The following is a 21,688-nucleotide window of genomic DNA, read 5'->3' on the forward strand; positions in this document are numbered from 1 at the left end:
GCCTCTTTAGCATCATGAAAAAAGAGAAATAACTGAATAGATCAGAGAAGGCCTCATCACACATCTTCTACCTTCCTTAAAGGTCTAAATCCTCAGCTTGGTGCTCAAGGATATTTTCAAGCTGGCCTTGTCTCTCTCTAGTAACATCTCTAGCTTCATCCGCCACACACCCTATGTTCTTACAATGCCAAATATTTCTGCTATCACCTAAAATGTCGAACCTTCGCATAACTCTGCATTTGTGAAAGTGCTGTTCCCTCTCCCTGGAATACTTTCTTACTCCCCCACCTTTTCAGATAAACTCCTATTCATCCTTTCAAATCTATTCCAAATGTTCTACCTTTGAGAAGCAGGATTAATTTCCCTCAGGATGAGTTAATTATTCCCTCTTCTGGGTTCCCACAGCACCCTGGACATCCCTCTAATATAACAAATGTCACATTGCATTCTAACTATCTGTTCACACGTCTGCATACAAAAAATAACCCACAATTGGTACTAAAAGATATTGCATGATTTTTAGTAAATTGGACAATTATGTTTCTTTGGGGTTTGGGTATTCCATGTGTATTCCCTGTACTCACAGCCACTGAAACTAGTAAGAAGCCATCTGGAAGTTCTCCGGGTGATGGGAAAAAAGCCAGCCCAGGATGACAGAGGAATCAGGTCTGATCCAGAGCAGAGGTGTGGTGGTTGGGAAAGACTGTGGATTGGAAGATATGGGTTTCAGTCCCAGGGCTGGCACTATCTGTGTAACCTCAGGTCAGTGATCCCCTTTCTTTTAATCTTACTTTCTACATGATGGCAATGGGAATAGCAGGGAAGTATGGATTATCTAACCCTCTTCCTCTGGCTACTGCAGCCCAGCTTCAGAAATATTCCCCTGGACAAGATGGAAAGGCACAGACTGCCTAACAGAGAGCTAGCTATCACCTTGTCAGCAAGTCAGGACATAGGCTGTGGCTGAGGGGAGGCCTAGATTTAAAGGCTCATCTGTCTGAAGAGGGGCTGCTGCAGTAGACATCAGAGATGGAGAATCATGGCAGAGTTGCTGTGGGAGATCCCAGGGAGGCCATGGGCCCAGAGTGGACACAGAGGACGTGTGTTCTCTTTGTGTCACAACAACCTGATCCCAAAATCCTTATCTTCCCTCAGAAAGTCCCTAATCTCATCAAGCTGTGTTAACCTTTAGCTTTTTTTAAAGGAATTCTTCATTTTTCAATGAAAATATCAAAACAGTTTATTTTAAAAGACAACTGGAATACATAAACTCCTAGGGCTGTGGATCTATCTAAGATAACCAAACATTTGCTGATAATATTTAACATCAATTTATTTATCAATACATATTTAAATCACATATTACAAAGAATATTATTTATATTGCTTTTTTCCTACATGAATTCTTCAAGCAACAGCCTTGAGCTTTTTTTTTCATACACAGGACCATCAGTTCTGAGACATGCAGAGCCATGGCCCAAAGGCCACACAACCATCCCCAGAGGAGGTGGGGCTTCTGTTTCCAGAATGAAGAAGTCACTGCCACAGAGGTCCTCCTGGGGACCTAGGGACCTGGTACATGGACTCTGAAAGCCAAGGATGTTCAGTCCATCTGTCACAAGAGTGAACATTTCTGGTTCCCAGGAGGTGTGGGACAAATTACTCTCTTACCACCACTCCCTGTACCAGGTACTTTACATGTGCTATCTCATTTAATCATCAAACCGTCTCTGAGAGGTAGGCATTATCCCCATTTCACAGTTGAAAAGACTGAGGCTCCAAGGAGCTGTCACCATCAAAGATTATACAAAGCAGGGGCAAGAACTACAACTGAAACTCAAGTCTCTGTCTCTAAAACCCAGTCTTTTCTATTATGCTATACTCCTAATTCAAATGTAAATAAACAAGGTAATTCTATTTTAATTAACTAAATAACTTGATTATAAGTAAAATGTTCCATAATCATAACCAGACTCTAATAATGGCCTGGAACTAGTTCTGAACCTGGGAATCCAGAAGCAATTGAAAGCCAGTCCTAGCTGTGCTTAAAGTTTTAAGAAATATGATCTTTGCAAAAAGGCAAGTGAAGCAGAGTTTTTCTGCTTGAAGAAAATAAATTGGGGCAGTTCCACTCTATAGACCGGTAGTTCTCAAAATTTTTTACATGTCTGAATCATCTGAGGCATTTTAAACATCCTGATGTCCAGTCCACGATCTCATATGAATTAAATCAGTGTTTCAGGAGATGGGATCCAGGCATCAGAGTTTTTAAAAAGTTCCCAGATGATTAAAATATACAACCAAGCTTGAGGACCAGTGCCTTAGAAAGAGCCCCCCACCCCAGCCTATGGCTGAGCCTGATAGCTCTGTCCCCCGCATCATGCAGCTGGGAAAGGCAGGCTCATCCAGTTTTTAAAAGGTTCCAAAAAGTTTAAGACTCTGAATGCAGCTATGATGTATTTCCCCTCTGGCAGAGAGAAGGGCAGATGCCCAACATACAGAAGGGTATCCTGATACCTAGGTACTCCGGGGGTTGTGAGTGAGTTGGCAGACACATTTTTGCCTCCTCTAACTCCCAGTTCTACTGAAGGACCCACGAGCAGACTTAGGGTGCAGGCTGAGGTCTGACACTACAAGACTGGGGCCTAGAGAGTGTGCTGAGCCCATGACTTAGTGAGGCAGCAAGGGAGCGGGAGCAGACCGAGTAGTCTACCCTTCAGACATGAACAGCAGAGCCAAGGCAACCTGGGCCCCAGAGGGCTAGAGTGGGAGGGAAATCCCAGAAAGGTCTCAGAAAGAGACAGCTCAGCCCACCGGGTAGGAACACATATACCCCTGGCACATAAGCAACTCTGTGAGAGTTAAGGAGCCCTTCATTCTACAGCCCTTGAAACTTGCAGCTTGGGCCCAGCTCTGACTGCAGCAGAATGGTGGCATCCTCTGAAGCAGCCTCATGTTCCTCTGCCAGCTCTCACCTGTAGAACAAAAGCTGGACATACCTAGCTTTCGGACCTAGTTTTTTTCACTGCTCATCTAACCACTTTCCTCACCATAAAGATGGTGACATGGGGGCCCAGAGAGAGGGAGGAACTTAGCTAAAACCTGGAGAGCCCTTATAAATCATAGGTGGTACTTTGAACCACTGAGTAGTCCTTGATTACCTCTGTAGCCACAAGTAAGGCAGTCTACCTCCCTATGCCTCTGTCAGACACTATACAAGGAGAAAAAAAACATACTGGTTGTATCCTCTGGTGGGCTGGCCATCCTCATTAATCATTCATGTCCTCTCACCCAAAGGTATATATAGTTCCAGGGTCCTGGACATCAGCTCAGGCCCCCACCACACAAACCCCTGAAGCCTCCATAGCTCAGAGCAGCACCACCTTTGAGAAACACGATGTACCCACTCCCCAGATGCCCCATCCCTGATAGAAAGACAGATTTTGATCCAAAAGTGACTGCTGCTCCTGCCCCTGGCTGCCAGCAGGCTTACCTGTGGCCCTTGATTAGAGCGACACCTGGGAGAGAAGTCAGAAGAGCGACAGGTGAGACCACCATAGGGACCAGAGGACAAGGCTTACCAAGCACCCAGGAACACCCACCCTGCATGCTGCAGCCAGCTGGGCCACAGAGCCTAAGCCTCAGGGAGCTGGGTACTGGGTGGGGTAGGGAGAGCAGCCTGGATCCTCTCCTCCTTTCTCTGATGCATCCTCAGCCAGGGCTGCATTTCTCCAGCTCACCTGTGATGCTGCTGCAAGAAAGGGCTTGGTTGACTCCTCCTGTTCCTGTTTATCTCGAAGGCTCTGCAGCAATTTTCCCAAACTGAACAGCAAGAGGAAGACCTCAAAGAGGCGACTCTCTTCCTAGCTGCATCTCCTTCCTAATCCTCTGGGTGCCTTGGAACAGAAGCTCAGAAGGAAGAAAACGAGATTTTCAACTTTCAGGAACTAGCTCTGTCGCTCTCTGCTCAGCTCAGGAGGCCATCACTCTCAGCCTTTTAGGACTCGATCCAAAAATCCTTCAGCCCTCCATGTTCCCCAAAATGACAATGTTCATGTGTAGCTGGAACCTGCCCCGATCCGGCAGCTCATTTAAATAGAGCTCATCAAAACAACAGTGTTGGTGGAGAAGTGAGTAGCTGCAGGGCCCGGGGGACCCCCTGTTTATACGTAGGAAGAATGATGCAATCTGGGTATCAAAATAGCAATCCAGAATGGAATAACAGGCTCACGCAGCAGCGGTGCCTGCACAGCCAGAGCTCAAGTTGACACACTCTGTCAGCCCCACACTGCTGCAGCACGCAGATGCCAGGCGCACACTCTCACCGCATCATTTTTAAAATCAGCAGGAGCCCGAGCTATCTCTCCATGCCCCCAGCACTGAAGGGGGGTGTGGGGAGGGGGGCCTTCGACAGACATTAAAATCTGTCTCCTACACTCACCTGCTCCTGCCACTTCACCTGAAGTCCTAATCCTGTGACGTCACAGTCAGTTGCCATAGTGACCAATTGTCCGTCACAAGTGGAGGCTTAGGACTTCAGATGGAGAAGACACACATTTTATGATGCACAAAGGTCCTGGGAGGTATCCCTTGGTGGCTAACTATCCCCCAGGGGAAAACAGTCATATACAAGCAGAAAGAAAAAAGGGAAAGAAAAATGGGACTGAGCTGGAGGAAGAACATTAGGTTGGGGCAAGACTACAAGTGCAGAAAAATTTCAGAAGCGCAGAGGGGGAATGATAAGGAATGAACCTGGAAAGGAAAGACTGGCAGATGAGTAAGCTCCTGAAGCACCCTAAATGCTAAGCTGAGGAGCCTGACCTATATCTTATACCTATAGAGCAAAGGCAACCCAAAAAGTTTCTGAAGAGACAGAGGTGGGCTTTATGGTTATTTTGATGGAGTGGAAACATGGGGGTCAGAAAGGAAGCTTGGGCAGTTGAATATTAATGGATCCTGAACGAAGGTAGAAATGGAAAAAAAGGGACAGAGGAGTTGTTTCAAAGAGAACTGATAGGATGTACCAAAAGAGGATGTTGGGGGAAACAGTGATGCGTGAAGAAAAAGGAGTCAAATGAATGGGCTTTCATGAACAGAGATAGGTAACAGGAGCGGGAAGAGAGCAGTGGCCAAACCCCATCTTACCTGTGTCCTACTTTCTCTGGCATCCATAGCCTCTTAAGATCAGAGCTGCCTTGCTGGACCAGTGATTCACAAATCTGGAGTGCCTGTTAGAAATTCCGAATGGACCAAATCTACATCTCTTAGGTGTGGGTGTGGGGCCAGGAATCTATATTTTTAGCAAGTTTCACAAATAATTCTTAGGCATCCAGACCAACACTGGTTCAAGGGCTGGGAATCTAGAACCAATGGCCTGGACAACTGCAGTAGCCTCCTAGCAGGTCTTTCTGTACCCAGTCTCGTCTGCAATCATTCTTCTCACTGAGGCAAAATGACTTTTTAAAAATACAGATTTGATCAGATTTTACTGACTAAAAACATGCAATGGTTCTCCACTGTCTAGTGAATAGCTTAATCAAGACCCTTCATAACTTGGCTCTAAATTTCCTTTCCAAACAGAGTTCCTACTTCTCTCCTTCAAGCAATCCTATGTTCCAGCCCAAATTAACTTTCTTCTGTTCCTCCTGGCCTCACCTCCTCCTGGTGCCTCTTTCCTAACACTGTTCCCTACCTGCGATTCCCTGCCAGATTTTTCTGGCCTTGCCTAGCTCCTACACAGCTATTCCTACTTGATGCCACCCACAGATTCAAATCCACCCAATTTCCCCAAGCAGAGCCTAAAAAGGTGGTCAGAAAACTACAGCTCGCCTGTTTTTGTAAAGTTTTACTGGAGCAGAGTCATGCTCATTAATTTCCATATTGTTTATGATTGTTTTTGTGATGCAGTGGCAGAGCCGAGTAGTTGTGAGACAGCCTGTATGACCTGCAAAGCCAAAAACACTTATTATATAGCCCTTTATCGAAAAAGTCTGCTGACCCCTGGCCTAAAGCAACAGCTACTTAAATTGTTCTAGCCTCATCCTTTAGGGTTCAATTCTGGTAATGGGGATTCCTGCTTATTCCCAAGTCAATCCACATTTCTATATGCTCTAGTTCTGATAATTGGGTCACATTTGGACTGGGCTTTCAGTTTGGGGTAGGATGTAACAATGAAAGGGCATTTCAGGAGGAGGGAACATCATAAACAGAGGATTACAGATGTCATAATGTGAGGTCTCTTGGGGAAAGATTGACAAAGCTAGGTCATAAAGAGGAATGACAGGAGATGAGGCCCTAAAATTAGTGTGGGGTCAGATTGGGAAGAACCTTGAAGGCCATGCTAAGTTTCTGTTCTGAACTGCAAGCAATCGAGATATTTTCCGGTAGCTAGAAATGCAGGCCCAGAATAGGAGTGATCAGGGTGGAAACTAGAGGATTTGGGATAATAACCCATGGAGGCAACAGGTGAAGTGAGATCAGGCAGGGGGATCCAAGAACTGTGGGGCAGGGCCAGGCGGCATATCCGAGCCAAGAGTCAGAATCTGGGCATGAGGGCCTGGTGACAGGCTGAGACTGGAGATGGAAGGCCTAAAGCCTTCAGAGCCTATGCTCCTAGAATCCATCCAACTGTGAAATAAGCTTTCTGTGCCAAGAAAGTACCCACGGTGGAATGCAGAAGGCACAGGTAGGATGAATCCAGCCTTATCTTGTCTGATAGAGTAGTACCTCTATCTCTTTTCATTTCAAATTAAAAGAGACAATCCAAGGATTGATGCGCTGACATACTCCATGCAGAGCCACTGTCCCCATTTCCAACTGGGCCTGGACAGAGAGACAGTTGGGGAACCAAGGGCAGTATCTGACTCTAGGTCTGAAGTTCCTACTGGCTCTCAAGCCCAGGCAAGCCCTGGACTGACAGGCAAGGGACTGGATTTTTTTTTTTTTAACTTTTTTTTTGGTTCTGTAAGTGACCACATATGTGACATTCAGCAGGATTCTAGCCCTTTCTAGACTACTGATGCCCCGTTTATTCAGTGAGGGGTTAAAGATAAGCTCTAAAGGTCTTTCCTACTCTCTGGCCTCCACAGCATTTACTATTACTGGTCTCCCTTGCATGAGAGAGTTCCAACAAACAAGAGGTTCCTCCAATACCTGTCCTTCAATCGCAGCTACCTTGAAATCCCTCCCTCAGCAAATCCATTCCAGCTATAGCCTTCTGAGCAGTGCTGGCAGCAGCAAGCACATCCCCCAGAACATAGCCTGCCTCCTTCCTATTACCAGGGGAATTGCTCTCCCAGTAACAGGTACTGTTCTGAGGTGCAGTGTGCTACTCCCAGGACCCGAGAGAGCCAATTAAGGTGAGGAAATTGTTCGTGAACTATAAAGCTATCCTGCTGATAGGGCTCCAGAGCTCCAGCTTCTGCACCTGCTGCACACCCGGCTCAGCCCAGCTCAGTAGCTTCACCTCCACCTGGGAGACCTGGGTCACAGCCCACAACAGATCCCACAATGGTTGACACTGTTCAGTACCTGGAACAAGTAAATAGCAGTTGCCTTGCCTGCCAGGCTCCTGTAGGGGAGATCTCACCCCGCTTGCCTCCCACCCTCACTCCAGGCCATAGAGCCCCTCCAGCTGAGCTGCTCATTAAGACAAGCATCGTTTCCCTCTCTGACTCTGAGGTTGTAGCATCTTGCATCAGTTCCCTCTCTTTGGATCTTCCCAAAGCCCCAAGGCCTATCCACTGAGGGACAGATATTGCTCCCCCTTTCAGCATTTGTAATTTACAAGGGACATGCTGTCACCTGTCACTAGCTTTAGGAAGCATGAGGCTATGGTGGTTATCTGGTTTCCTTAGAGTTCTTCAAGTCCAGCCCTAGAAGCCAGAGAAGACCCAGGATCACCCAGTCAATTAGTGCCAGGGTTCAGACCGAGCCCCTGGGGCCATGACCAGGGCACTAGTCACATCTCAACTGCATTGCCTACATGGATAATGGGAAAAGTAAGATACTATACAAGTAGATTATGGAATTTAGATCTCAGAATCAAGGTTGCCCTGCTAGAATTTGCCTTTAGTAGATCTGAAGAGAAAGGCTAATGTTCCTTTTACTCACATAGAAAAGGAAATATCCAATTAATTGTCTTTTCTTTCCCAAAATAGGGGTCCCCAACCCCCGGGCCACGGACCAGTACTGGTCTGTGGCCTGTTAGGAACTGGGCCACACAGCAGGAGATGAGCAGCAAATGAGTGAAGCTTCATCTGTATTTGCAGCCGCTCCCTAGAGCTAGCATCACAGCCTCGGCTCCACCTCAGATCATCAGGCATTAGATTCTCATAGGAGCACCAGTCCCTGGTACCAAAGAGGTTGGGACTGCTGCCCTAAAACAACAAATAGAGCCATAATGTGCAGTTTCAGCCAGTTCCCTCAGAGCTTCCTATATTTATTTAAAATATCACTTTGGGACTCAAATTCTATCTTTCCAGATAGAATTTGACCTGAGACCATTTCAATTAGGCTTAAAAACAAACAGTCTTAAGTAGGTATTCTTATTGCAGCTCCAGTCATCCCACTGCGTGGCTAAGCAACTGTGTGCTCAGCACACTCCTGCCTTTGTTCTGGACCCCATCACTAGCTTATGAGAACCTTGCCCAGCTGGTCTCAGAGCCTGAGACCGATGTAGACCCATTTTCTAGTGTGGAGTCGCTGGGGAGAATCTCAGCTAGGCTGTAGCTGAATTAATTAAAGATTTGCACCTGACGGCTCAGGCTGCAGGGTTCGTTCTTTCCTCAGGATTCTCCATGGAGTCTCCCCATTCAGTTCAGTGATTCCAGGTGAGCGTGGACTCTCCATCTGAGCAAAGCTCTACAGTGCAGATCACAAGTTTTGAAAGCAGGTAAACTTGAATTTGACCTGACCTGACAGTAGCTATTAAACCTTAAACTTTACATAATCATAATACCCAGGTTTTTCATCCGTAAAATGGGAATAAAACCTACTTTACAGCGTTGCTGTGAAGTTTAGAAAAGATAATACAGGTACAAGTACCCAGTACAGTGTCTACCAACTAGTAGATGCTTGATAAATGTTTTGCACCTTGCAACTCGAGGAACAGAAAGCGGGAGTGTCACGAATGGAAAAAGTCTTCTTCTGGGCAAGTGTCATGGGAGATCCTTGTGGATTCGCTGATTAATTTGTTCAATAAATATTCACTTAAGACCCCCTATCTTGTGTCAGGTTCTGTGTTGAGCTGTGGGGTTGTAGGCATGAAAGACACAGTCCAGTTAAATGAGAAGATGCACAGCTCATGCCCTGCCCAGTGCCCCAAAGCAGGAGTGCAGGCCTGCGGAAGCCCCATTGAAGAATCAGAGCTGAAAACCAGTTGGACAAACCCTGAGACCAAGCACAGCCCCTCTTCCATTCAACACAGCAACTGCTCAGTGCTGCCCAGCAACCAGGAGAAATAGATTTATGGAAATGCACTAATCTCCATGCAGTGTGACCCCACTCCGCAGGAGGCACTAATGGTAGAGACCTATTTGTTCTTTAGCCTCTATGCATCTTCCCTGACACCCTTATGTGCTCTCACTTGTTACTTTTGAAAACCCCAGATTGACAGAAATAGGATAAGCCTTTTAGCAAGTCAGTGTTCTTCCTCTGCTGAATAAAGTGGCAGTGTTAAAAGCTCCCAAAGCACGGCTTCTCAAATTACAGACCAGAAATTTAAGTTCAGAGATTGGATATCTCACTAGACTTACCAGAGATAGGTGACAGCTCTGTTTTTCATCAGACAGCTCTTTTGGGTGCCATTCTTTTAGTCCTTTGGAAAACATTCAGTAAGCAACTTATATTCACCAGCCCTGGTGCATGAAGAACCTCCCAAAAGTATTGCTCCTTTGCCTGAACTTGAAACGATCTTCTCTTCACATCCCTGCCACACTGCATGATTATCATCTATCTGTTAAGGTATCTGACCTTCAATAGAATATGAGTTCCTTGAAAGCAAAGACGCTGTCTTTTCATCTCTGTACTCTAAATGCCATAAAGCCTCATACACAAAAGTCAATAGATACCTGTGAAGGAGACAGACCAAGAAATACCACACAGCAGAGTCCTAAAATCTCTAAGTAGTAAAGGAAGCTGATTCCACTCTTCACCCATCAATGCAAATATGGAAGGTAACAATGGTCTAGCCAGACCACAGTACATACTAAAGGATATAAGATGCCACATAGTCAAAAAATTGCTTCTCTGGTTCCAAAACAAGCATATTCACATGTAACAATTTTTTTTCACTTCAGTTTCACAAGTCCTAAATAATAGGTTTTTTTCACATGTCTTGCTCTCCTACTACATCCTTAGCATAGTATAGAGTGTTTTATGTGTATGTTCTCATTTAGTCTTCACAACAATCCTGAGTTTCAATTACTATTATCGTTATCCCTATTTTACTGGCAAGAAAACTTGCCCAAGCTACACAACTATTAAGCAGCAGGCAGATTAGGACTCACATTCTGATGCCCAGATATATTGACAGCAAAGTTCGTTTTTAGTCTTCATTACATTTAGAAAACTTGGCAACTGATAATTGTCATTAGCCCAAATTTAGTTTTCTGACTTTGAGTCAAACAAAGCCTTGAGACATGCATATTAGTTCATGTTAAAAACCTAAGTGAAATCAAAGCTCTAAACATAAGAGCTAAAACAATAAAACTCTTAGAAGAAAACATAGGGTAAATGCTTCATGACCATGGATTTGGCAATGATTTCCCAGATATGACACCAAAAGCACAGGCAACAAAAGAAAAAATAGATAAGCCGGTCTTCATCAAAATTTAAAACTTTTACTCATCAAAGGACACTATCAACAGAACAAAAAGGCAATCCAAGGAACAGAGAATATATATGCAAATCACATATCTTATAAGGGTCTAGTATCCAGAATATATAAAGAACTCGTACAACTCAACAACAAAAAATCTGATTAAAAAATGGGAAAAACTATAACTATACCATTAAATGACAACTCCCTACTCCACTCTCACCTCAGCCCCTGGCAATTGCTATTCTACATTCTCTAAGAATTTGACTAACCTAGGTACCTCATGTAAGTAGAATCATAGAGGATTTGTTTTTTTGTGACTGGTTTATTTCATTTAGCATAATGTGCTCAAGATTCATTCATGTTGTAGCATGTGTCAGAATTTCCTTCCTTATTAAGGCTGAATAATATTCCATTGTATGTATATACCACATTTTGTTTACCCATTCATCTATCGAAGGACATTAGGGTTACTCCTACCTTTTGGCTATGACAAATAATACTGCTATGAACATGGGTATACAAATATTTCATTGAGTCCCCACTTTTAATTGTTTTGGGTAAATACTCAAAAGTGGAATTTCTAGATCATATGGTATTCTATTTTTAAATTATTTTTAGGAAATACCATACTGGTTTCCATAGAGGCTGCGCCATTTTATATTCCCACCAATAGCGCATAAGAATCTTAATTTCTCCACATCTTCACTAACACTTATTATTTTCTATTCTTTTTTTTTTTTAATAATAGCCATCTTAATGATGTGAACTGGTATTTCATTGTGGTTTTGATTTGCATTTCTCTAAAGATTAGTGATATTAAACATCTTTTCATGTGCTTATTGGCCATTGGTATATCTTGTTTGGAGAAATGTCTATTCAAGTCCTTTGCTACTTTTTAACTGGGTCATTTGGTTTTGTTATTGTTGAGATGTAGGAGTTCTTTATATGTTCCCAATACTGCTGGAACTTTTAAGACATACATAAGATTCACCATATTTATAAATTTAATTTATTAGATTTCTAAGAGTTCTTTAAGTAATTAGAAATGCTTATTTGCTAGACAATTTCATTACTTAAAAAGAAAATACACTTAATTTATAAAAGCAAATATTAACTGTTTGTAAATATATTCAAATATTATGAAAGGCCCTTAAAAATTACTTAAAATTTGCCACATTTGTAAATAGAATATTTGTAAGCTAAAATCAAAAGCTTAAGGAAAAACAAGTTTAAGTTATGTTTAAAAATCAGATATTAATTTAAAAAATCAAAGTAGACCATATCTTCTCCATGTTTCAAACACTTAACAGAGATTCAGAGAGCTCAAAATTCAGATCTAAAGACAATTGCAGTGTTATATTGCCTCAAAAAGAGCCTAGACTTGCTTTACAAATATTTTGCAAAATACTGTAGACAATAAAAAAAAAAAGATTGTTTCTAAATACTGTCAACTTATTTGACTTTCTTGCCTTCTAAGTTCATTCAACAGATATTCACTGCACCTCTATTACATGTCCTGCACTACAATGCTGAAATGAAGGGACCTGGTTCCTGTCTCCAAAGACTTCACAGTTTTCAAAGAGATTGTTTCCTAGGAAACACAACATTCAGAAGCAAGGCACAAGCTCCTCCCTGCTGGGCTGCAGCTTAGATGGTGAATGGTTCACTAGTCTGTGTATCTGTTCAAAATCTGTTCCTGACCAACCCTGGGAGCCCAGCCCATCTCCCCCAGCCTCAGAACTTTAGTGAGCCAGGGCACGTCCTCTCCACCTGGGTGTCGGCCAAACCTTGGATCAAAACCTTTCCGGGGTTCTTAGTCTGCCACCAATTTAAGGAAATCCCAAACAGAAAAAGTCCCAGCTTACAAAACATAGGCATCAAGAGGATTTGCTTTGTTTCACAGATTCCCCAGAGTTGCTTTCAGCAATGAATATCCCTTGGGCATTTAAATTCTGATTTTTTATACACCTGAAATTCAATTCCTATGAAACAGGAAAAGAGACTTGTTATATAGAAGGAGATAAACCTGTGATGCTTTTGTACTTACCATCTGGGACAGTCTCATGAGCTTTGATAACCTGTCTATTGGATCAAGCCCTGGAAGCAGTCCTTATAGAGGAAATGCTGGCAGGGTAGGAGCCGGGCACCCACACATTGCAGGGCCTGAAGGCACAATGACCAAGTCATTATTATGGCCTTCATCTGTCCATTCCTGTGTTTCTGGTCAACTAGTGGCAGCCTCACAAAGCTCACGCCCATATCTATGCCTATGCCTATGCCTGGTGCTGGGCCTTTTCCGCTGACATCTCAGGCAGAAAGCAGCATTTAGAGTGAGCAAGCTCCATTCCTTATAAGTGAAGCACAAAGAGTGATTTATTTTTGGGGGGAGGGGAATGTTCCTGGATAGGACAGAGAGGACTCACACCAAGGCCTCAGAAGTCCAGGCCATGTTCCTTCCCTGAACTGGAGCTTATGCCGAACAGCAGGGCACAGCCTCAACCTCTCTTTTGGCCCCAAAGAGAGAATCCAGCATCTCTGCTATGGAAAACAAAGCCTGGAGGCACCTGCTAGGTTGTGTTTCTTACAGGGCTTGTTTGCCTTTAAAAGTGTCCCAGAGTTACCTGTGCCTCTCTTTATCAGTGGACAAGCTTGACCTAAAATTTCATTTTGGACAAAAGAAGGAAATTATTAAATGCCAAGTTCATTCCAGGTGCTTTATATACTTCATCTCAATCCTCACAACTACCCTTAGACATAAGGATTACGTATTCCTGCAAATTAAATAAAAACATGAAGGACAGGCTGAGGAAACTGAGGCTCAGAAAGGTTGGGTAATTGCACAAAGACAGACGGTAAATAGCAGAGTTCAAATTCAAATTCAAACCCAGGTCAGTCTGATTCAAAACTCCACCCTTTTAACTACTGAAATGTTTCTTAAGGTGAGGTCCACACACATATTTTCATGAGTTCCCTCCAATAATTTTTTTTAATTCGTGTTTCATTCTGGTAAGGGTTTTTCGAAGAATAAATGTTCTGGATCATCTACATACCCACAAAGATAAGATTTTTTTTTTTTAGGGGCAGTGTTAAGAGTTTAGGATCTAGTTCTCACCAAGCAGTATTACTTTGTCTTATGCTAATGAGAAGAGAAAGAAGCAGAGTTGATATGTAAAGGATGCATTCTTGCCACATGAAGTATAAATGACATTGCAGCACAAAATGATATTTCACAGTATGTACTTGGAATGGACAAAGGAGGTAGGGAAACTGAGTCATCATCGTTGTGGGATAAGTTTGCCACACTTAGCCACAATATGGAATACTACTACATTTAAGTTAGAGTGGCAATGTAATTTAGCTATATATCTACAAATGAAGTTAGTATTGTTAACTTAGTTTTTTTTTATAGTTTGTAAACTATATAAGAACAAAAGGAGTGTACCTAGTTTTATATTTGTACTTACTGAAGAAACAAAACAAAAATCATTTAATTTAGACCTGGAGCTGTATAATTATGCAAATTTGAGAGAAAACTTTCACTTCCATCCACACACTTTAAAAGCCAAGCTCATTAAGGACAACGATGATGGGACTGGGAGAGGGGAGGCTGCTTGGGGGCCAGGTAAGATGCCACTAAGTAATGGATGGATGATGGACTTTTGTCTCTAATTCATTTCGAGGATCCAAGGGCAGTTATTTCCCACAGAGCAACATAGTAGTCTCAGTGGAGGTGAGGGCAGTCTCTCTTAGAAATTTTAAATGGCTGAGTTTACTTTGCTAGAGTGAGAATATCAAACTTTTTGGTCTTAGAACTCCTGTATGTTTTTAAATTATTGAAGACCCTAAAGAGATTTTGTTTGTCTGATGGATCTATTGCTATTTACCATATTATAAATAAAAACAGATAATTTTTTATCTGTTTTTATCTTTAAAAAACAATAAATCTATTACATGTCAACATGAATACCATACTTTTTAGGAAAAATTAACTATTTTCAAAAAAGGTAAATTTAGTGAGAAGAGTGACATTGTTTTTCCTTTTTGCAAACTTCCTTAATAGAAGACAGCTGGATTCCCATACCTGCTTTGTGGTCAATCTGTTACATGTTGTTTTGTTTATAGTATATGAAGAAAAACTAGCCTCACACAGTTATATATTTGGAAAAGATAGGAGTGTTTCAATAGCCTTATCAGATAATTGTGGATATACTTCCTTGATATTCAACAAAATTCAACAAGGGGTAATTTCTTAAAGGTGAGTTGTAATGTGAAATCTAAAACTACATCAATAAACTTTTCTTATTCTGTTATATTAAATTCCACTGGCCTATCTTGCACTTTGAACTGCTCTTTTACCCAAGCATAATTTTATAACACAAGCATTGGTCATCTGGAAAATATTGGTTCAATAACTTATAGAGATGCTCCAAATATTGACACATTTCATTATACAATATCCAAAAAATATCACTCTTAAATATCACCTCTAATCTCATGGAAAATTCTTTAACTACTAGGATGTTGTCAAACTCATGGAGGCAGCTATAACTTTACTTCTAATTTTTGCCTGAAAACTCAAATTTTATCATTGGCAGCAAATACTATCAGTTTTTGCCTTGAAATGACAGGTTTACATCATTTTTGAGAAAATATATGCCAGATCCCCAAGCCTGAATAACTACAGTTTGTCTGTCAGTTGTTCTTTCAAGTGAAACTGGTGTTCTACAGGGGGGAAAAAAAAACTAGTTCAGCTTCCAACTCAAATAACATAAGTAGCAGAAGTGTTTTTTGTATATTTCCAATTTCTTTATGCAGAATATTAAAAGGACATGTATTAAAGGATTTAGATTTAATAAAGTATTTACTGCTTTATCATGGACATTAAGTGAAATTGGTTTTTTGTTCTGTTTTGTTTTTTACTGCAAATGCCTAACAGTGTGCAATGATTTGTACTAGCAGTTTTACACACCATCTTTGGCTTCTGCTTTGGCACCATCAGTGCAAATGTCAACCCAGTGAAAGGGGCAAACAACATCTTAGTATTATTATGCAGTGTTTTGACCTTCTGGACCCCTTGAAAGAGTCTCTAGGAACCCCACAGGTCTATAGATCACACTTGGAGAACCGATGCATTAAACTTTGAATAACAATTCTGGGAATTCAGGGAGGTGGCACGGTTTTCCAACACCAGTGGGTACTACACAGTAAAAATATAAAGAAGCAAGCATTTCATTCCTGTCTTAGAAGAGCAATCGAAGTAACTCTGTGAGTATAAAGATTAAATTAAAGGCACGGCCAAGCAATGAATCTCTGATTTGAGGATAAGGGGAGAAGATCCAATGATTTATTTTCTATCCCGTTCTTCTGGCTGATTTTCACCATAACTTAGCTCTTTCCTCTCCTTCCTATCTCCCTTGACCTAGGAAAGTGGAGGGGATAGAGTTTGGCAGAATGCGTTAAGCTGGGGGTAGCAAATTAAATATCAACAGAGGTCAGGTTATACAAATAGTGCTCCACCTAAAAGCATGCAGGTCAGTGTTGCCAAACCTTACTTTTTCAAAACACCAGAAATCCAGATTTTTATTTAAATGTTAAAACACTGGAAACTAATTAAATTCAAAAACATAGGAAAACATCATGAATCAAGCAAAATATACCAGCAATCAGTTTATGACTTCTGCTTTAAGTCACGGAGAAACCTGGACTAAATGAAACATCAAGTTTGGAAGGACACAAAACCTCACATACAAATTCAACTTGATCACAAACCATCTCCTTTTAACATTCCACACTTGGGGATCTGAAAGAAGGGAAATGTTTACCAGGTTTCTGTAACTTTTCCAAGGAATGACAGAACAAGTCATTCCATTGACACACTGGAAGTAAGAACTTCAAAGATTGTTTGTATGGGTAGTACAGAACAATTTATCATTAAAATGTACTCCTTTTAGGGAGAAAATGAAAGAGATAAACACTAGGTAATGAGAGAGCACCCATTCTATGCTAGATTGTGTTGAATGTGATGTATTATTTATTTGTTTACTATCTGTTTTAGACACAGTCCTAAGGCAGGACTTGGTCTTTCTTGTTCACCTTTATATCTGTCCCTCGCTGCCTGGCACATATATATCGTGCCTGAACATAGCACACACTCAATATATATTTCTAAAATGAATGAATGAATCTCAATCATTTTTCATTATACGGACAAGAAAACTTAGATTTAAAGAGAATATGTTATTTGTTCAATATCACTCAGCTAGTAAAAACAGAGTTAGGAAATGAACCCAAGTTTCTGTGTCCTTTCCACTTTTATCATCTGAAATTAAATTAAAACCCAAATATTTCAGCCCTTCTCTGTTCTGCTATTGGATAAACTGCCCTCAAAGATCCTACAATTCCTCTCTTCACATTTTGCTATTCTGAGTTTAATGGAAGCAGGGTTTTCCATCCTAGCTTCTGATTAAGTTTCTAGGAATGCACTTGTTATGGAGCACGATGAGATTTTTTTTTAAAATCTATCCAACACAGAAAAAAAAGACTCTTAGAAATTCCTAATCCTCAAGCCTGTGCTGAAGAAAACCCTGAGATCCTATAAATTTTCCCCTAGATGTCATATATTGCCATATATCAAAAACTACTGATAAAACAAAAACCTGAGCTTAGTGTAGTTGAAATTGAAAACTATACATGTCACTGATGCATAAATCAGTACACTTCATTTGGAAAAAATATATAGCAACGTAAAATAAATAATAAAAATGTTCATGCCCTATAGTCGAGCAATCTCATGCCTATAAATTTATTCTGGACAAATTATTCAATACAAGAATAAAACTAATAGCAAAGAACACAATAAGAACCAAAGAAATGAAAACGAGATACCTGAAGATAAATAATTTACCTGAAGATAAAGTACTCTTCAGCTATTAAAAATAATAATCACTGGAAAAATACACAACAGTAAAAAAGAATGAAACTTTGCCATTTGTGACAACACGGATGGATTTAAAGGGTCTCATGCCAAGTGAAATAAGTCAGGCAGAAAAAGACAAATCCTGTATACTATGTCTATCAGCTTTGAAGATTGTTATGGCTCTATGTAGTTGAGAAATAAAAGGTAATATTCAAACACAAAAACAGCATTGTACGGTATTATGATTTGAGATTTTTATACTTATATATTTTTCAAATTTTTCTTTAATGTTTTACTACTTATCTATTAAGTAATTTTTAAAAAATTCTTTCTGAAGTAAATTCAAATTTCAACGTTTTTTCTCTAATTCTTACTTAGAACAGAAATCTGGCTCTTCCCATCTTAAATCAACAATCCTCTATTTGAAAAAGAAAAACAACATAATATTTCCAAATGTCCAAATCTAAAGATGAAGAGCCAGAAAACAAGGCTGGATCCGTTCACACTATTGTTGCTGTCTGAAGGACTGCTGATGAACTCAGGAACCCCAAAGAAGAGAGGAGAGGAAGCACCAGGGCCCTCTTCAGAGTGGAAGTGTATTCACAAGGCCACCTGGAGAGAGGCCTGGGGTAGCAAAAATGTCATCACTACCTTTACTTGCCTTGCCACGCTGCTTCCTGACATCATTCCCTTCTGTTCATTTCACAAGTTTATCTTCTGAGGCCCAGACTCTCTGAGGAAGCCCATTTAGCCTGAGATGTCACAATGCCATGCTCTACTTCAGAAGAGATGTCACAGAGAAGGAGGCTTCTCAGGGGTTACATCCAGGGTCATTCCCTCTGTGTCTGACGGGGAAAGACAGGTCGCTTAATGCCTAATTGCAGGTACAGAACTCACTTTTGTTTGCTCTCTCAGAGCTGGTCAATATAAGGAAACTGACTCACACTGACAAACCCATATTAGCCTCATGTTGAAGCTACTGATTGCCTTGTGAAGGTGAGAGAGCTGGCTAGAAACCAGAACCAGTCGACCACCCAGAGCACTCCCTAACCTGGAGACTATCAATAAGAATGTTAGGTGAGCAAAGAACCCAACAGAGTCCTGATCCACTCAGGGAGGCCTCCCATTTTGCTGAGTGTCCGACAGACAGGATATAGCTCCTCTACAAGCCAAGGAACCTGACAAAACTATCCAGCATCAATGTGCCATCACCCAGAACCCTCCATCCAACCCCCTGGACAGTCTTGGTCCTTGCTCCAGGCCCTAGTTATAGGGTACCTGACGGTTCCCTTTCATTCCTAAAGTTTTGTCTAGCTTACCTCCATTCAGACCATCATCCCAGGGTAATTTCCAGGTAGCTCAGCTTATGGCTTATACACTTACTGGCCAGTTTTGATGTCAAATAAAGGATGATCTCTTCTTAGACCTTGCCCCCCATCCTCAAGGTTCCTCTTTCTGCTGGTCACAGGCAGTATGTGATTAAGGACTGAAAGAGTGATGAAGACCACCATGCTGTGAGGTAAGAGAGGGAGTGGTCACTGAGGTAAGAACAGGGTATCTAGAGAGAGAAGACTAAAGACTAGGCCCTGGCTCTCTATCTTAGGAGCTCTATAGCCTCTGACAAGTCATTCGACCTTATGTGCCTCAATTTTCTCAGTCAAAAAATGGGGCTGGTAGTGTTGACTTCTCAGGCAGACGCATTTTGTAAACTGCAAGGTATATCTGGCTATTTTCGCTGTGGCCTGGAGTGGTAAGATGCTCAGTCTTGAGTGCCCATCAAGACTTTGGAAAGCAGATTATAAAGTGAGCTTTAAAGGTTGAGAAAGATTCAGGATATCTGGTCAGGAAGATGAGCACTCCAAGCTTGAGAAATGACACAAGCACATGCAAAAAGGCAGGAGAGATGTACCAAGTTTGGCTGAAGTAAAAAGCTTCTGTAGGGAAAAAGCTGAGGTAGGGATGGAAAGGCAAGTGGGCTGTATTCTGTTGGTAATAGGGAGATAGTGAACTTTTGATCAAGTGAAAGAATGAAAGTCATATTTTAGGAAGATTAACTTAGCAGAGGTAAGATGGAGAGATTGAAGGAAGGTTACAATGTAGGCAGGGTGATCACAGGAGGATGTGAAACTCAAGAAATATTAAGTGGGCCTTAATGAAGTCAATGGCTTAAAAGGAGAAAGCTTAAACAGGGCTTAAAAGGAGAAAGCAGATTTGACAGATAGATATAGAATAAAAGGATATGGTGACACTGCATTAGAGGAAAAGAAAGCTTGGGGACAGTTTTCAGGTGTCTCTTACATCGCTGTGGTGGACAGGAGTGCTACACACCAAGATATAAAATAAAGAAGGCACCAATGAGCAGGGAAGATTGAAGTCTTTACATGTGTTTATCTAGTTTGTCTATAGAATGTCCAAGGGATACTAGCCACAAATTAAGTGACTATATGAGTGTGGAGTTCAGCAATAGACATGTGCATTGAAGCCATCCAAGATGAGTTCACCCCAAAAGACTATGTACTGTGAAAAGAGCGGCAAGACAGGAGGCTTAAGAAGACCAATATTTAAAGTGTGGTGAAAATTAGAACCTGAAAAGAAAACTGAGATAGCCAGAAAGATAGGAGGAAGGTGATTTTTCTCTAAAAAAAGAAGTCAGAGGGGTAACATACAACAGAGAGAACAAGTGGTATGAGGAATAGGAAGAGTCCATTCAATTTGGTGTTTGTTTAATTGATGATGACTTAGGTAAGGGCAATTTCATTGAAATAGTGGGGCTGAGAGCTAGACTGAGGTGGTTAAAACTACGAATGGGAAGTGAGCAAACAGACAGCATTCATAGACTACACTTCTGGGGAAAAGGGTAAAGGAGCATGGGTGGTAGATGAGACAGTCATGGAGAATTTAGGATAGTTTAGCTAAAATATATTTTAGCTGAAGAAACAGAAAATACATACAAACAGAGTAATTGAGGGAATGGGATCTTGAACACTGGTTGAGACAATAAACTCTGGTTGAGATTTAAGACACGAGGGTTGCCTCTTCCACTATTAGGGAAGAAAGAGAGGTGAATGAGGGTAAGTGCATTCATTTGATCATTTGTTGAACATGTACTATATGCCAGGAAATGGGAGTGCACGGATAAAAGAAAATTTTATCCCTTAAATAATTTGGTCTAGTAGGAAAGACAAACTATTATCTAGGAGCTATGTACTAGATTTTGCGGTGGCACGATGGAGTAAATAAGCAACTACAGCTGAACAGGTCAGAGAAGTTTCATGAGACGCTTGTAATGGGTCTAGGTTGAGCAGGGGTTCTCTGGTCCAGGACAGGAAGGCGTCACAGTCGTGTCGAATTGAGTTCAGGTGAAAATTTAAATGTGTCGGTTAGAAAATGTACAAGGTCTGGATAAAATGGACACTAAAGCAACCAGGAGCACAGCAGGTTCAAACTGAGTACGCCTCGATGATAGCACAAAGGCAACGGAAAAAAGAAGAGCCATCGCCCGTTCAGGAGTGTGGGTGAGCAAGGTCCCACAGGGTGGTAGAGACATCCAGGAAAGGACTTCAAAGGGAGCACAGCGAGACAACGGGTGGGCACTCTAAGGGTCAAACAGTACCTCGTAGGTCCTCACCGCGGCCGGGGCACAAGCAAGCGACCGCTACCGCTCGGACCGAGTTAACCCATAAGAAGAGTAAGACGCGTGGGGCCGCTCTGGGCTGGGACATTTGATGAGGAAGTGAGAGATACGATGGCCTAGGAGGGTTCCTGAGCCATGGCGCAAAAAGACCCGGCCCACAGCGCCCCAAGTCCCAGATTCTGCGACAGCTCTAGCTGCAGGGAAGGAACTCCGCTGTCAAAGCCACCAAGACGGCCCAGGGACTGCGAGAATAACCTGCAGGAAAAGGAAGCAACAAGCCGCAGCCGCGCGAAACCCGAGACAAGCCCGAGGCCAG

At 41.9% G+C, this 21,688-nt stretch overlaps 1 protein-coding gene across 9 annotated transcripts in view; it reads right to left on the minus strand.

The window, feature by feature from the left end:
* Window positions 1–21,688, minus strand: part of TRIM66 (tripartite motif containing 66) — a 56,854-nt gene that overhangs the window by 28,096 nt on the left and 7,070 nt on the right. Inside the window, exons 1-6 of one of the 9 annotated variants that reach the window (XM_023522932.1) lie at window positions 21,352–21,548; window positions 19,058–20,779; window positions 9,756–9,817; window positions 8,754–8,862; window positions 5,146–5,228; window positions 3,603–3,909 (exon numbers count right to left, since the gene is read on the minus strand). The exons of 1 other annotated variant lie outside the window; for it this stretch is intronic. In XM_023522932.1, coding sequence (XP_023378700.1) covers window positions 3,603–3,609 — 7 coding nt within the window. In that variant the 5' untranslated portion in view covers window positions 3,610–3,909; window positions 5,146–5,228; window positions 8,754–8,862; ... (1 more) ...; window positions 19,058–20,779; window positions 21,352–21,548. Of the gene's footprint in view, window positions 1–584; window positions 963–3,602; window positions 3,910–4,441; window positions 4,466–5,145; window positions 5,229–8,753; window positions 8,863–9,755; window positions 9,818–12,869; window positions 21,549–21,688 lie in introns of those variants that run through there. 7 more of the 9 variants (XM_023522936.1, XM_023522935.1, XM_023522934.1 and 4 more) reach the window with 7 other exon arrangements.

Source organism: Pteropus vampyrus, unplaced genomic scaffold (genome assembly GCF_000151845.1).
Source record: "Pteropus vampyrus isolate Shadow unplaced genomic scaffold, Pvam_2.0 Scaffold366, whole genome shotgun sequence".
NCBI classification, from domain to species: Eukaryota; Metazoa; Chordata; class Mammalia; order Chiroptera; family Pteropodidae; genus Pteropus; species Pteropus vampyrus.